This window comes from Anastrepha ludens, chromosome 3 (assembly GCF_028408465.1).
Source record: "Anastrepha ludens isolate Willacy chromosome 3, idAnaLude1.1, whole genome shotgun sequence".
NCBI classification, from domain to species: domain Eukaryota; kingdom Metazoa; phylum Arthropoda; class Insecta; order Diptera; family Tephritidae; genus Anastrepha; species Anastrepha ludens.
In genome coordinates, this window is record NC_071499.1 from 33,404,036 (window position 1) to 33,418,549 (window position 14,514).

General features: G+C 35.4%; 2 protein-coding genes across 10 annotated transcripts in view; one reads left to right on the forward strand and one right to left on the reverse strand.

The window, feature by feature from the left end:
- Window positions 1-14,514, forward strand: part of LOC128857372 (protein gone early) — a 147,916-nt gene that overhangs the window by 121,090 nt on the left and 12,312 nt on the right. The window lies entirely within an intron of this gene.
- On the reverse strand, window positions 6,433-14,041 carry LOC128856358 (uncharacterized). Its single transcript, XM_054091657.1, has 3 exons — window positions 13,964-14,041; window positions 6,767-7,526; window positions 6,433-6,699 (listed from the first exon to the last, which is right to left on the reverse strand). Exons 1-3 carry the CDS (start codon window positions 14,039-14,041, stop codon window positions 6,485-6,487), a joined length of 1,053 nt encoding a protein of 350 aa, XP_053947632.1. The 3' UTR covers window positions 6,433-6,484.

Consider the following 14,514-nt stretch of genomic DNA (forward strand, 5'->3'; position numbering starts at 1 on the left):
TTACTTGACCATTTATAGAGTATAAGTATTATAACTTTAAGAAAGGAGTGTTTCCTCTGCTACCACCAGCTGGTACCGTAGCGAATATTTTAAGAAACGGAGCGTTTAGATCGGACGATATGACCCTGCCAACGAAACCGCTCAATCTTTATTCGGTCCACTATGTCTATGTCTTTGCAAAGCTCATACAGTTAATTTTTCCATCACCTACGATACTCGCCGAGGTCAACGCGCAAAGATCCAAAAATCTTTCGCAGAATCTTTTTCTCAAGCAAAACTACGAACGCCTCATAACAGGGCGGGCATGATGAGAGCCTTATAAAGTGTTAGTTTTGTTCGTCGAGGGACGAATTTACTACGGAATTTCCTACTTAGTCCAAAGTATCACTTGTTGGCAAGAGAGATTCTACTTTGGATTTCCAGGCTGACATTGCTATCGGTGTTAATGCTGGTTTCTAAATAAACGAAGTCTTTTTCAACCTCAAAGTCAAAACTGTCAACAGTGACGTGGGTGCCGATACAGGAAAGGGAGGGGGATCGCTCAGCACCAGACCCACTCGCTTCCAAATTTTTACATGTTTTATTTTAAAACAACAACTAGGTGCGAACACAACAACTTCTTGCGAATGCCATTGAATTTGCTTCAATATCTTTTTTGCCGTGGTTTTGAATAATAAAAATTTCTAACTGTTTCACGTCTGTGTGCCTCTTAGTAGATTTTTAAATGCGTTACGTGCGTTTTGGTGAACAACAAAATATGCTGCTTGGACTTGGAATCGGAACGCTGAAACCCTTTGCTGATCCGTGTAATCGAAAAACATTTTCTTCTTCACCGCAAAACTTACAGGTGCGTCCTGTCTGGCAGCGAGGCGTTAAAAAAAAATTACAAAGAAGCCTTCTTCGAAAAAAGACAATAAACAAATAGATGAAAAAAATAATTAAAAAACATAATAACTAAAACACAAACTAAAAAAACAAAAAAAAAAAATTAAAAAATAATTAAAAAAATATAACTAAGAAAAAAATAACAATAAATAAAAAACATAATAACTAAAAAAAAGTAAATAAATAAATAAAAATAATAATAAATAAAAAACAAACAGAAAACAAAAAAATAAACAGAAAAAAAAAACAAAATATACAATAATAAATAAAAAAACAAGAAAAAAATGAAAATAACAAAAAATAAAAAAAAATATGAATAAAAGAAAAAAATGTATACTAATAGTAAAATATTCAAACACTTTATGACATTCAGAATAATAGAACTTTTTCAAAAATCTCATTTATTTTATTGTCGCTCTGAAAAAAATTCCTTAATTTTTTCCCCTGCCCCGCCCTGAATACACACACACTCACATCCCTTTGTTTTTCTACATTCTCAATATATATCTATGCGAATTTTTTAACGCTCATTGCTGTGAAAGTAGCCCACAGTGGCCCGATCAATGTTCAAACACTGAAATATCACTCCTTCGTTCTTATTTTATTTGATTCGGCTCAGTGAGATCGTATCGCGATGCTTTAATTCAGATATTAGTCGCATTTTATTTACGATTGTCAAAATTAACAAATGATAATGATCAATTAGGAATTCATAATGACCGACCACTGACTCGGTGCTCTGTTTCACGAGAGCATTCGTTAGCTGGCAAACAATTAAAATTTATGTAGTTTTTTATTGGTGTTGACAATATTAGAGAGATCTGTGGTTTTTATTGCAAATTTTGCACTGCTTGACGGTCTTGGCAAAAATGTGATGGTGATCTTATTGGGTGACCGAACGTAGACTAGTTTGGTAAGTTAAAAGTTTAATGTAGGATTTTGACATTCTAGCATAGCAATGTTTTTGACTTTTTCAATAATATCAACGGCGCCTTCCTAAAAAACTAGAGTTATTGTTTTTTGATTGCTGTCTTGTCCAGTGTCATATCAGTTTGAGATCACTGAGTTCAGTGACGTTTGATGTGAATTGCGAAAATGCGCAAATGTGTGTGTATGAGCCACGCAGGAATGTTTGAGTTAGTAAGTGCGAGTGAGTATTCGATATAGCACCGTTTTGACCAAATTCTAACTCCTCATTTGTTTCTGTCTGAGTTATGGTTATAGTTTTTACGATATTCAAAAATTAAAAGTTTTGCACTGCATACGTTTTTGTTTTATTTATCTTCCTGTCGCCTTTTTATAACACTTTGTTGTTGCGTTATTTGTTTTTTTTTTGCATAACCTCATGAGGAATTTGAGTGCCCCATCACTTAATTGCTAATAAATTTGGCGCCACACTTGGCGGTTTTTTTGTTGTTTTCATTGTCATAGTCGGCGGTTTCTTTGCAAATGTGTTTTTTTGTTTGTTTTTGGTTGCCTTTCGACAAAACTAATTTGCCGATTTCAATATTTTGTTTAAATATTTAATTTGATATTGGAACTTTATGTTGCTGAATCAGCCTTGAATTGCGAATTGAGAATTGCCGAAATGCATCTATTTTTGGTTTTTATATTTAGACTTCTAACTAAAATGACTACTTTAGCGAAATAAAATATATGAATTATATTCGATTTATTGTAATTAGGATTTAAGAAGACATATTTATGTGTATGTACTTAACTCTCGTTGTTATTTTAGCAAATTACTAATACGTTGGCTCTTCAAAATTTTCGGTTCCAGCGAGTGTCAATCGCCAATACTTGGTCGCAAGCAGTTCTGAAAACATGTTTTTTTCAGCAGTTGTGCTTTTCTTCCTCTTTTTCATATTTTATCAAATAAACTATTATGTTTGCATTGGTTGCTTTCGTAGACATAGAAGGCACCTTCAACAGTAGTAGATTCAATAGAAGATTTTGGAGTTGAGCCACATGTCGTAGCCCTGATAGAAGATATACTCGACAAAAGAAAGGTAACGGCTAAATTAGGCAGCACTACTCTAAGCGGACAGGCCTGCAGAGGCACACCGCAAGGCGGAGTCTTCTCCCCTCTTCTTTGGATTTTGGCAGTAAACTCCCTATTGCTGACCCTGGAAAGAGGGGGTTGCCGCGTCACAGTTTACGCAGATGACTTAGCATTTGTCGTTAAAGGCAAATATCCTAACACCCTTATGGATATTCTGCGCTCTAACATGGCAACATTTAGAAGCTGGACTGAGAGCAGGGGACTCGATATAAACCCCTCAAAAACGGAAATAATTCTCTTTACAAAGAAACATAGGCTCCTTATAATCTCTCCGCTAATCTTTAAGGGTATGGAGATTCCTTTGAAAGAGAATATCAAGTACCTAGGGCTCATATTAGACAGGAAACTCACGTGGAAATCTAATATAAAGGAAAGAGTAAAGAAGGCCAACGTTGCATTATATACTTGCAAAAAAGCGGTCGGTATCAAATGGGGACTAACACCTCGTGTTACGCACTGGCTCTATATAGTACTTCTGTAGTTAAGCCAATCTTAATATATGGAATACTTGTATGGTGGCCATCTGCTCAAAAGGCGACTTACGCTAAAAAAATCTGGTAGGGAAACACGTGGCCGTCGCCTCGGCGCTCAGACTCAAAAGTATGGCGCTATGGAAAAAGCGGTGGTTTGGCCACGCTTCTATTTTGCACTCTCTGAATAGTCACAAGGGGGGAATTAAATTTTTATACAGATGGTTCCAAGCTAGACGATAAGGTTGGTTATGGAGTTTTCTCGAAGGAATTAGGACTGGAACTATCCGTTCGACTGTAAATATTGTATATTCTCGGAGAGCCAGGCGGCCATCAAATCAATGAATGCGGCTTTACTAAGATCGACGGTTGCACAAGAATGCCGGGCAGCTTTAAATGATATTAGTGATATATCCAAGGTGAGCCTTATTTGGGTTCCGGGACATAGAGATATTGTGGGCAACTGTAAAGCTGATGAGCTAGCCAGGAAAGGTACTGCTCTTCAACTGTTCCGTGATAAAAGTACCATTGGAATAAAAAACACATTATCCAAGAGGCCAGTAGGTTATGGAGAAATGAAAACACGTGTCTAACAGCTATGCTACTATGGCCGCAAATAAACAAGAAAAGAACAAAGGAATTACTTAGCCTCTCAAAAGACAATATCTCGAAGGTCGTGGCTTGTTTAACCGGTCACATTCCTCGAGACCAGGAGTTTTCTCCCATGAATATTGCAGAAGTTGCAGAGATGAGGAAGAGGAAGAAACAGTCGAGTACTTCCTTTGCAATTGTCCAGTCCTAGCTAAAATCAGAGCAGGTTGTCTAGGTAAATACTATTTTAATTCTCTTATAGAACTGTCTGGCGTGGGGTTGGCATCAATACTACGTTTCATAAGAGCCACAAAATGGTTCCACGAAAGAAGATAAATGAGGTCCCCGTGTAGCACAATGGTTTCACAACCGACCTGTAAGGTCTAAGTAAGTGAGTTGGTCGTGCAGACCGACTACCACCATAACCTAAGTAGGTTAGGTAGGTTAACTATTAAAAAAGCTGAACTAATTTAATGAAAAAATGTGGAAAAGTTGTCGCATTTAGCTAATTTCGTAAAAGTTGCGTCATTTACAAAGTTATTATGTACAGCGTACAACTTCCTGCTTGTTTCTTCTGTATGCGAGATGATCTATTAAATAAGGATATTTGCTGCATTCTTCTGCATCATCATCATTCATAGCGTTACAAAGCGGGGAGTCTCATTACGATTGCTATTATTGTTGGAGTAGTTAAAATCCGAGGAAATCTAAAACAGGGAAGCTGCACTTAATACCTGGACCTCTATTAAAACCCATCCAGGTTATTTTACTAGCCCAAAAACGTTTTTCAATTGGGACTAAATTGTAACCAATTTGTTGTTTAGCTAACGAATTAATACAGGTGTGTTTTGGAAGACGAACATTGACGTGGATGTGGTTTCTCTGCGGTTTTTACAATTATAATAACGAGGGTTCTTTTGACATTTTTGTTCCCTACTTGGCGATTGTTTTTTAGTTGTAAACTATGGTGGTGGAAAGGGTTATGAAAACGAAAACTTAACTTTACACGGCAGCTTGTGTCCACCGTCTAAAAAGATATGTTGTAAATGGTCTCAAATTTTAGTTCTAAAATAACTTTTTTAGTTCTCAAAATTAACTTTTTAGTTCTAAAAAGTATCTTTTCAGTTCCAGTTAAGATTTTAAAAACTAGGTTGAAGTGCTAAATAAATACTTTTCTGAGGTCTAGAAATAAAATTTTTGGTTCTAAAAATTACTTTTCAGTGCTAAAATTTCGTTCAGTTTAAAAATTTACTGAAAACAACTTCTTTTTTTCTAAGAACCAAAATTGCTTTCCTCTAAATATAATTTTTCGTTCTAACAATTCCTTTTTATTGCGAAAAATTTGCATTTTTGTTCTAAATTTTATTTTTTAGTGCTAAAAATTCTTCTTTTACTTCTAAAAAATACTTTTTCCTAGTTCTAAAAATACCTTGTTCAGTTCTAAAAATATATTTTTTAGTTCTAAAGCACTTTTTAGTTATCAAAAGAATTTTTTTTACTTCTGCAACTTAGATTTTTAAGTACTAAAACTTAGTTTTTGAGTGCTAAAATTACTTTTCTGAGTTCTACAAATATTTTTTTAGTTTTGGAAACTACTTTTTTGTGCAAAAATTCTTCTTTCAGTTTTAAAAAATGCTTTTTATTCAGTGTTGTCCTAAATAATACTTTTCGTTATTCTAAAAATAACTTTTTACTTTCAAAAATTCTAACAATTTTTCTTTTTGTTCTAAAAATTATGTTTTTTGCTAAAAATTCTTCCTTTAGTCCTAATATATACTTTTTCTAGTTCAAGAAATACTTTATTCAGTTTTAAAAATATATTTTGTAGTTCTAAAAGCACTTTTTAGTTATCAAAAGAAATTTTTTAGTTCTAAAACTTAGATTTTAAATACTTTTCAGAGCTCTAAAAATAATTTTTAGTTCTAGTTCTTATTCACTGTTGTTCTAAAAATAACTTTGGTTCCAAAAATGAGTTTTCAGGGCTAAAAATTTACCTTTTTGTTCTAAGAATTACTTTTTGGTGCTCAAAATTCTTCTTTTAGTTCTAAAAATTACTTTTTTCGTGTTCCAGAAATACTTTCTTCAGTTCTAAAAATACCTTTTTAGTTCTAAAAAATTCTTTTTATTCATTGTTGTTTTAACTACACTCACAAACTTAATAAAAAATAAAAACCGTAGTTTTTGTGCCAGAGAAAGTATACAGCGTAATAGTGCGCAGTCCCAACCCGCTATTATTATCTAAGCTCATCTAGCTAGTTTAACCGTTTTAATTTCAGCCAAATGTAATTTTGTGTGGTGAATTAAGCGAGATTAGTTTTGGTAGAAAGATGGATCGGAACTGCGCTTTATTGTTTTATACGTTCTCACGATCATAATTCACATAATTTATATACATGTACACACTTTAACACACCTTTTTCGCATCATCACCGCCTTCTGAATTATTCTGGGTGGTGATCGAAATACTCAGCACACTCTACTTGTGGTTTGGTGGTAAATAGTTCTGAAGTCCGTTGTCTCCGGCGCCGTTAGATATCGAAGTGATTGGCGTGCCAATTTGCACTGTGTGAGAGTCCTCATCATCCCCTGCACCTACGCCAACAGAGTCACCCAAACTGCCGATTGCAGAGGAGATAGGAATAGTACCTTCATTCGAAAGATTACTTGAGCCACCCAAAGCATCATATTGAGCTGAGAAAAAAACCAAAGATTTTATTGATTTATATTCCACTAAATTCGATGTTTACTTTTCGCTCACCTTGAATGGTGTGTTGTGCATGCAACGCCTCCTCGGGTGTTTTGTACTTAATAAAGAATACTTCTGGCTTACTAACACTGGGCGCTGGTGTTGCCACTTCAGCGCTGACATCCAGGGCATTTGCCTTCTTGGCCAATACATAAATCGCTGTCTTATCTTCGACTGGAGCAACATTGGCGATAATCTTAGCTTTGTTGACATTCGATGAAGGCGTATTGATGAACACTACATTATAGTTCTTGCGTGGTTTTCCAACATTTATATAGCGCACAATTTGCTGCTCATCATGATCCTCAGGTGCTGAGTGCAACCAGAAATGTTTAGTCACAATTGGTTTCTGGCCGGCAAAGTTCGACGCTTGATGAGAATAGTGCACCGATTGTGTGTTGCCAGAGACGTAACCAGATTGATAGCTGTTACCTACAGATGAACCATCGAAATCGCCTACGCCGCCGCCATAGCTGCCAAATCCGTTCGAGGTAGAAGTGGCCCCAGAAAAACCACCACTGCTGCCGCTGTTGCCACTGTTATATCCAAGGCTAGTAGCACCACTAGAACTGATGAATTTACTGCTGCCTCCATAATCGCCAACTGAGACGGGGAAGGTGGGTGTTGGGGTAAAGTAGTTGTTATTCGCGGGTAGCGGTGACTGCAGTAAATTACCACCTGAGCTGCTATAGCCTGGCTGGTAGCGATAACCGTGGCTAACATCTGGGCGAGCAAGCGAAATTTGCGCGCTAGCGGCAATGAAGGCGAAGAGCTGACCGAAAGATAAACACAAATTTTATGGGAAAATCAGAGTTATTTTATATTTTATTAATTTAAAATTTCTTTTTGTATTGGTCGTCCCATCAAAACCACATATTTTGATTTGAGCGCCATTGGAAGTCTAAGAGTTTTGAAGTGAAATGTTGGTATCTACCGGCGGAGCGGTGCAAGTTTGTCACCAATTTACGCCTTTGCATTTTTTCTTTAAGAATTTTGGATGTATGACAACAATGCAATCGAAGAAGAATTCTTGAAGTAAAAGGTGAGACCCAATCGATAATTTGATCGAAAATGTCAAGGAGTGCCTTTTTTATGCCCTCATCATATATTACAATAATAACGTTTTGATGTTTAAGGGGACCCGGTGGTCTAATTTCAAAAAATCGATTTTTGTGTTTTTCAATATTTCGAAAGATTAGTATCTTAAGAATATAATGGGAAATTTTCATGCGGAAATTCTTATTATTATAGCTTCTACAATCCACTAACTAGGTAGAGATCGGTCCGCGCGCTCCTGTACCTCAAATTTTAAACTCATTTATCTCGAAATGACTTTTTCAGCCTGGTGTTGTCAAAAAAAAAAAACATAAACTATTCAACCGAATCGTCTGAAATTTTAATATGTTGTTCGGCCGTATTAGAATCATATTATTTCAATTATTTTGTTGTTTTTTTATTAAAAACTGGAAAAAACGACTTTTAGGGTGCCAAATTCAAAACCGCGTATTGAATTTGTATTTTTTTTATACTAGCACATAGGGACTTAGCTACAGTTATACTGACTAATAATTTTTTTTGGTTTTTGTGTTTCATATAAATGGAAGAGCCAAAATGGACAACACTGTCCAGGTCTCAACTTCAGCGCCATTTTTTAAATAACATTTTTTTTTCATTTTTGTATGTAAAAGAAGTTAAATACAAAGCCTAAAAAATTTATATATCGTTTTTCATTTTTTTATTGTAAATAAGTTCCTGAAAATACCCTAAATTTTCGAGCTCTAGACCACCAGGACCCCAAAAGCCTTTTGTTCTATATTTCTAGTGAAGTGTTCGTAGCGCACCACTCTTTAGTTTAAAGAATTTTTTGCTTATCCTTATTTCTTCATCACTCACCACTAATTTATTCATTCTTCTTCAAATATAATAAACTATTTTTCACGAAACAAAATTTCTCAGTCAACTACCAAGTCTTAGTGAATGCGGATTAATACTGAATTCCTCTGCACAATTGCTCTACAATTTTATATCAGAAAATAATTTGTATAAAAATCGTATAATACTTTCGTAGGAAATCCCGGTCGCCACTTTCAGCTTGTTTTAATTAAATCAATTAAAGTGTAGTATCAAAAATGTTGAACGACTCGCAATAAATCGTTATGCAACTATAAACAAATCCGGCTTGAAATTATCGCGCTCTCAGAAGGTGCTAATTGCTGGAGACAATCCGGGAACTTACAGTTGTAGTGAAGATAGATCGATTTTGCTCGCGTACGATCACCTGCTATCAAACCCGAAGTCAGTGTTGCCAAACATATGCACATGTATAGGTGTATTTCTTTGGTTTTTTACCCTAAAGTCTTAGGCACTAATTATCCTCTAAAATAATGCCACACTTTTTATGTAAAGAAATTAAAAAGCTGCTCATACTGCAGTTTTTATTTTGTTTATAATCTGTTATTTCATTTTTTTATGTTTTGTATTGGACATCTTGACACTAAGGTGTCAATTGATGACGGTTTTTAAATTCATCGCTGGTTTGTTTGCCATATGACTGGATGGATTGATTGGCAAATAAAAATTAGACTCAGATACTTGCATATGTATTTGGATATTTTTGTTAACTAAAGTTCACCTATTAGTGAACTGTAAATGAAGTTTACTGACACTTCAGAATGTTTTATGTTAGTTTCCGTTATAGTATTCAACTATTTTCACTCGACTATTTGGCAAAATTTGAGAGCCAAAATAGTTCCTGAATTAGTAATTCTTTTAGTATGAATGGAAAAAATGAAAAAGGAAAGTGGAAAACAAATTTTAAAAATAGTAGTTATACTTTTATTTGAAACTAGATAGTCACTACAAAAGCAACCGCAAGAAAAACAGCTGAATTAGCTGTGGAATTACTTCCTCTTAATATTCGAACAAACATTTTCAATGATAGCCAAGTGGCTATTAAAGCAATCATGGCTTCTTGCACTAACTTGTGTTCAAGAGTGCAGGCCCAAACTAGATGAACTCTGCGGAAATGAGCATTTCACTACTTTTACTGGATACCAAAACACAAATAAATAGAAGGAAATGAGAGAGCCGATGAGCTAGCTAAGGCAGCTATTCGCTTGTCGAGATTTCCTTCTGAAAACGGAACTAAATGAGAAACTAGTTCTGGAAGCGCAGTCGCACTCAGCCTCGTACATAATTGCCACGATTATGCTAAGGACTTGGAATACGAAAACTGCAAACTTTATTTTATCATTGGCTAGGAAATATTACAAAATATTGGTTGGAGTACTGACGGGGCACTGTCCCACGCCACGTCACGCAGCCAAAAAGAGATTTGTCCAGAATGATGCGTGTAACACATATAAGGAAGCGAATGTTAGGCGTACTTTGGAACACTTACTTTGCTACTACCCTGCACCCTGACAAAAGGATGAACGGCTTGTTAAAACTCACGAAGACGTGCATTATGAATTATATAAAATACAAATACATTGTACTGGCAACTCAATGGATCCTAGAGGTCTAAGTGGGATCTTTTTACAGATCAGCCAGCACTACCTACTCTAACCTAGATAGTTACTAGCAAAACAACGTGAATCTTATCCTTTTCTGGGTAAATTTCTGTGGTAAAATATTTCAAAATAACTATTGTAAGTGCACAAAATAACTGGAGGTAAAATTTTAAGTGAATTTCCATTCGGCCACGGAGCTGAATGGGTAGGTTCGAATCTCCGTGCACGAAACACCAAAATGTAGAAAAAGTTTTTTCTAATAGCGGTCACCACTCGGCCGGCATTGGGTCCCTCTATTTGTGGAACAACGTCAAGACGCGACAAATAGGAGGAGGAGCTCGGCCAAACACCTAACGCCCCAATTATTGAATTTATTATTTTTAAATTTCAAGTTCTAAAATGCAACAAAAATCACCGAGACACGTACATTCCATTTGGAGTAGATTAATAGTCAGTGTTCCGTTTGGATCAGGTAATTTTCTCAATATATTTCGCAGTTAAAACCTAAAACAAAAAAAGAAATTACAAAGATTTTTCAACAAAAAAAAAAAAAATTAAATAAAATCCAAAAAAAAAAAACAAAAAGTGAAATAAAATACAAAAAAAAAAAAAAATGAAATAAAATACAAAAAAAAAAATGAAATAAAATACAAAAAAAACAAAATTAAATAAAATAGAAAAAAAAATGAAATACAAAAATTTAGTAGTAGCAGGTAAAAAGTCCTCTAAAAACGCTGAGTGTTGAGTTTCAAAAAAAAAAAAGCGGAAAATAAAACCCAATAACTTTCATTCAAAATTAATCGATAATTCGCTTAAACGACAATGCAAACCTAAAGTCGAAATATTTTGACTCTATTTCTATTATTGTTTTGTGCTACAATTACAAAGGCATACACTTACATATTATGAAACCGAATTGCAATATCGATTCCCTTTCGTCCTTCTAAAAAAATTAATTATACCTTATCTTGGTTTCAATTTGATTCTCTCTCGACTGCATCCGAACACTTTTCGATATTAGGCTCATTTGGGTACCTGGTCACAGTGATTTGGCGGGAAACTGCTGAGCTGATAAGCTAGCTAGACAGGGGACCGTCGAGACGGTTTCACTGCGAAATGAGAGGATTGGGGTTCCCTCCTAGAAAAATGGACCTCCTGTATACCCAGCGAGTGCAAATGTGCAAAGTCGCGAGCGCAGCGATTCTGGCCATAGGTAGATAGGTTGAAAAAGCCGCTGCTCTCGAATTTGGTAGGTATCCTTACCGGATATTGTCCGTAAAGTATTCATGAGGGGAGGCTTAGGATTGGTTCGAGTCCTTTCTGCAGAAGCTGTCTGGAGTATGAGATGAAATCATTTCAACACCTTCTCCTCAGCTGTCCTGCTCTCGCCGTGCTAAGATTCAGACATCTTGGCTCTCACTTTTTTTGCTACTCCCGCGGATATAGCAGCTGGTAGATATCATCAGCAGCTTGAAGCGGTTAACGCAATTGTATTATAATTAGCCAAATCACCTTTTTCCGAGGTTTGTTCTTTAATATAAAAATATAAATAAAAAAACTGATGTTCATTCTAATTGCACTTTTTAATCCAAAATTGGAACAACCATGGCATTTGTCAATTAAAGTAATTCGGTGAATTATTCGAGTTATTTCAATTGAAATGTTTTAGTCTATACATGTTTGTTGTAATACCATATTTTGGCTGTTTATTGGGGGTTTTCATAACTTTTTTTTGAGTACACATTGTTCAAATTAATATTGGTCATACGCTCTTTTGTCGTGCTCTGTTTGTTCCACTAAAAAGTTGTCAGTTTCGTGCATGTGCAGTATAAATTTCGTAGATACGAGTGTTTGGTAGGTGGGAAGCTAAAAAGTGAATTAAGTGTTGTTATCATTTTTATAAAACTGCAAGCTAAAAGCAAGTTGTTGCTGTATGAGATTACAACACAGCGCGGCAAATAATTGGGTATTGGCATTTCGTGAAGGTTGCATTTACATAGTTGCCGATTTGATGAGTTATGGTATTGATTTTGAAGGTGTTAATATCGTAATAAACTCCAAATTTCTGCCATCAGTCATTTTAAGTGGAAAGTCACTAGAAACTCACGCCTGCCAGTGTGCCACACGAATATCAAATCGAATTTGGCTAAAGAGGAGAGTAGAGCGAAATACGATTAAAGTTAGAACTCGATGTCAAGCATTTCAGTCGTTTTGACTTTCAGGCGCTTTATTCAGCTGACAAATCTTATGGACTTCTTCAACTGTTGCACTACACATACCCCGAAAAAAAGGGTTTAGAGTAAAAAACGACCGAACATCAGCTTTTGAGGCTGAAGAAGTCAAATGTTCGCCCGAAATCGAGATAAACTCTACATTTCCAAGAGTATAAAAAATGGACAACGAGTTTTCAATGATTCAGCTTTTTTTTTATGAAGATTCAGAAGATTTTTAATGATTCACCTTTTTTATGAAGAAGACAAAACAAAGTCGCAACAATTCCAGTTCGTATTTAAAATTAATTAAATAAAGTGAAAAACTATTTCGCTTAATTTGTGAAAATTCATGTAAAATATTTTTAATACCACTGAGAAACGATTTGCCACGTCTGATAGCAGTAGGCGCTGAATCTGAAGTCTTCTTCAAAATTTTTCCATCTCGTCAAAGCTTGAGAAAATTTCATGAAAAATGTGAAAAAAACTCAAATTAAAATATTGTTTCGATGGGATGCGTTTTACGATCACATCCCATGCAATAGTCGTATAGAGCTTATTTGTTTTTCCACATTTTTACTGTTTTTAGAAAAATTGTGGAAATAATAGTTACTTTCGATTCATCAACTATGTAGCGAGTAGTAAACAAAACAAAAAAATTCCCCTGCATCCAAGATTGCATATAATTTGGGAGCACTACTAGGCTGTTCAATAAGTTTTGCGGTTCGATAAGAAAAACACAATTTTATCGTTTAAAATACACTTTTTTATTCAGTATAGTCTCGTTGAACACCAATACACTCGTTCCTAAGAGATTCCAATTCATGAATTTTATCCCTAAATTGAGATCCTTGAATCCAGATTGGAAGGGCTGCAACATCCATGGCATCCATAGCTGTTATGACCTCATCATTTGATGAAAAATACTTTCCACGCATGCATTTTTTTAGGACTGGAAACAGATGGAAGTCGCTTGGAGCCAAATCCGGTGAATACCGTGAATGCTCCAACAATTCGAACTTTAATTCATGGATTTTAGTCATTGTTAAATGCTCTTGCGACTCGGTGCATTGCCCTGATGAAAAATAATTTGTTTCTTTTGCAAACTGGATTTTTTTACGAATTTTTTCCTTCGGCTGGTCTAAAAGGTTAAAATAATACGCAGTTTGCAAGTAATCCACAAACAAAATTCCTTTCGCATCCCAAAAAAATGATGTCAACACCTTCTTGGCCGATTTCTGGACACGAACTCGTTTCGAAGCCGAAAAACCAAGTTCACACCACTCTTTAGCCTCTTATTTTGTCCCAAGTCCCATCCATAGTAAAGAATCGACGCACAAAACCCTTGTTATCTTTTCGAAAACGCTCTAAAATTTGTTGAGAAAGTCGCATTCGAATGTTTTTTTTTATTCCATTGTTAGCGAATGCGGCGCCCATTGTGCACAGAGCTTTCTGAAACTCAACTCTGCAGTCAAAATATTACTTACACTGCCCATTGAGATGGCTAAGGCCTCTACGAAAACTCGTTCACTTACTCGATGATTTTCCAATACGATATCTTGCATTTTTCAACGATTTCTGCCGTTGTTGCTGTTTTTGACGTCTTCGACCGTAATCGTCTTTAAGGCTTGTACGTCTTCGATTAAATTCCACAGCCCGTATTTCTACGGTACTAATTGATGATGAGAAGTACTTATACGAGTACACTTTGAACATTCGTTCATTAATTTCCTTTGCTTTTAAACGGGCTTGATTTTTTCCATTGTAGAAATTACTGTGATCTAAATGGTTCGTAAAAAAACAATGAATTGACAGATTAAAATGAAACTTGCCCATAAGTTCATATAAAGAGTGTACCAACATAAAAAACAAATGTAGGCTAGAAGCAACGCCCTCTATTATCGAACCGCAAAACTTATTGAAGAACCTAGTAACTGCTACTTACTTAAATTAAGAGCAATCTGAATTCTCACTCAATGAAGTGTAGGAGGATGAACCTCAACTAAACTTCTATTTCTACTGAACTCAACTAATCTCG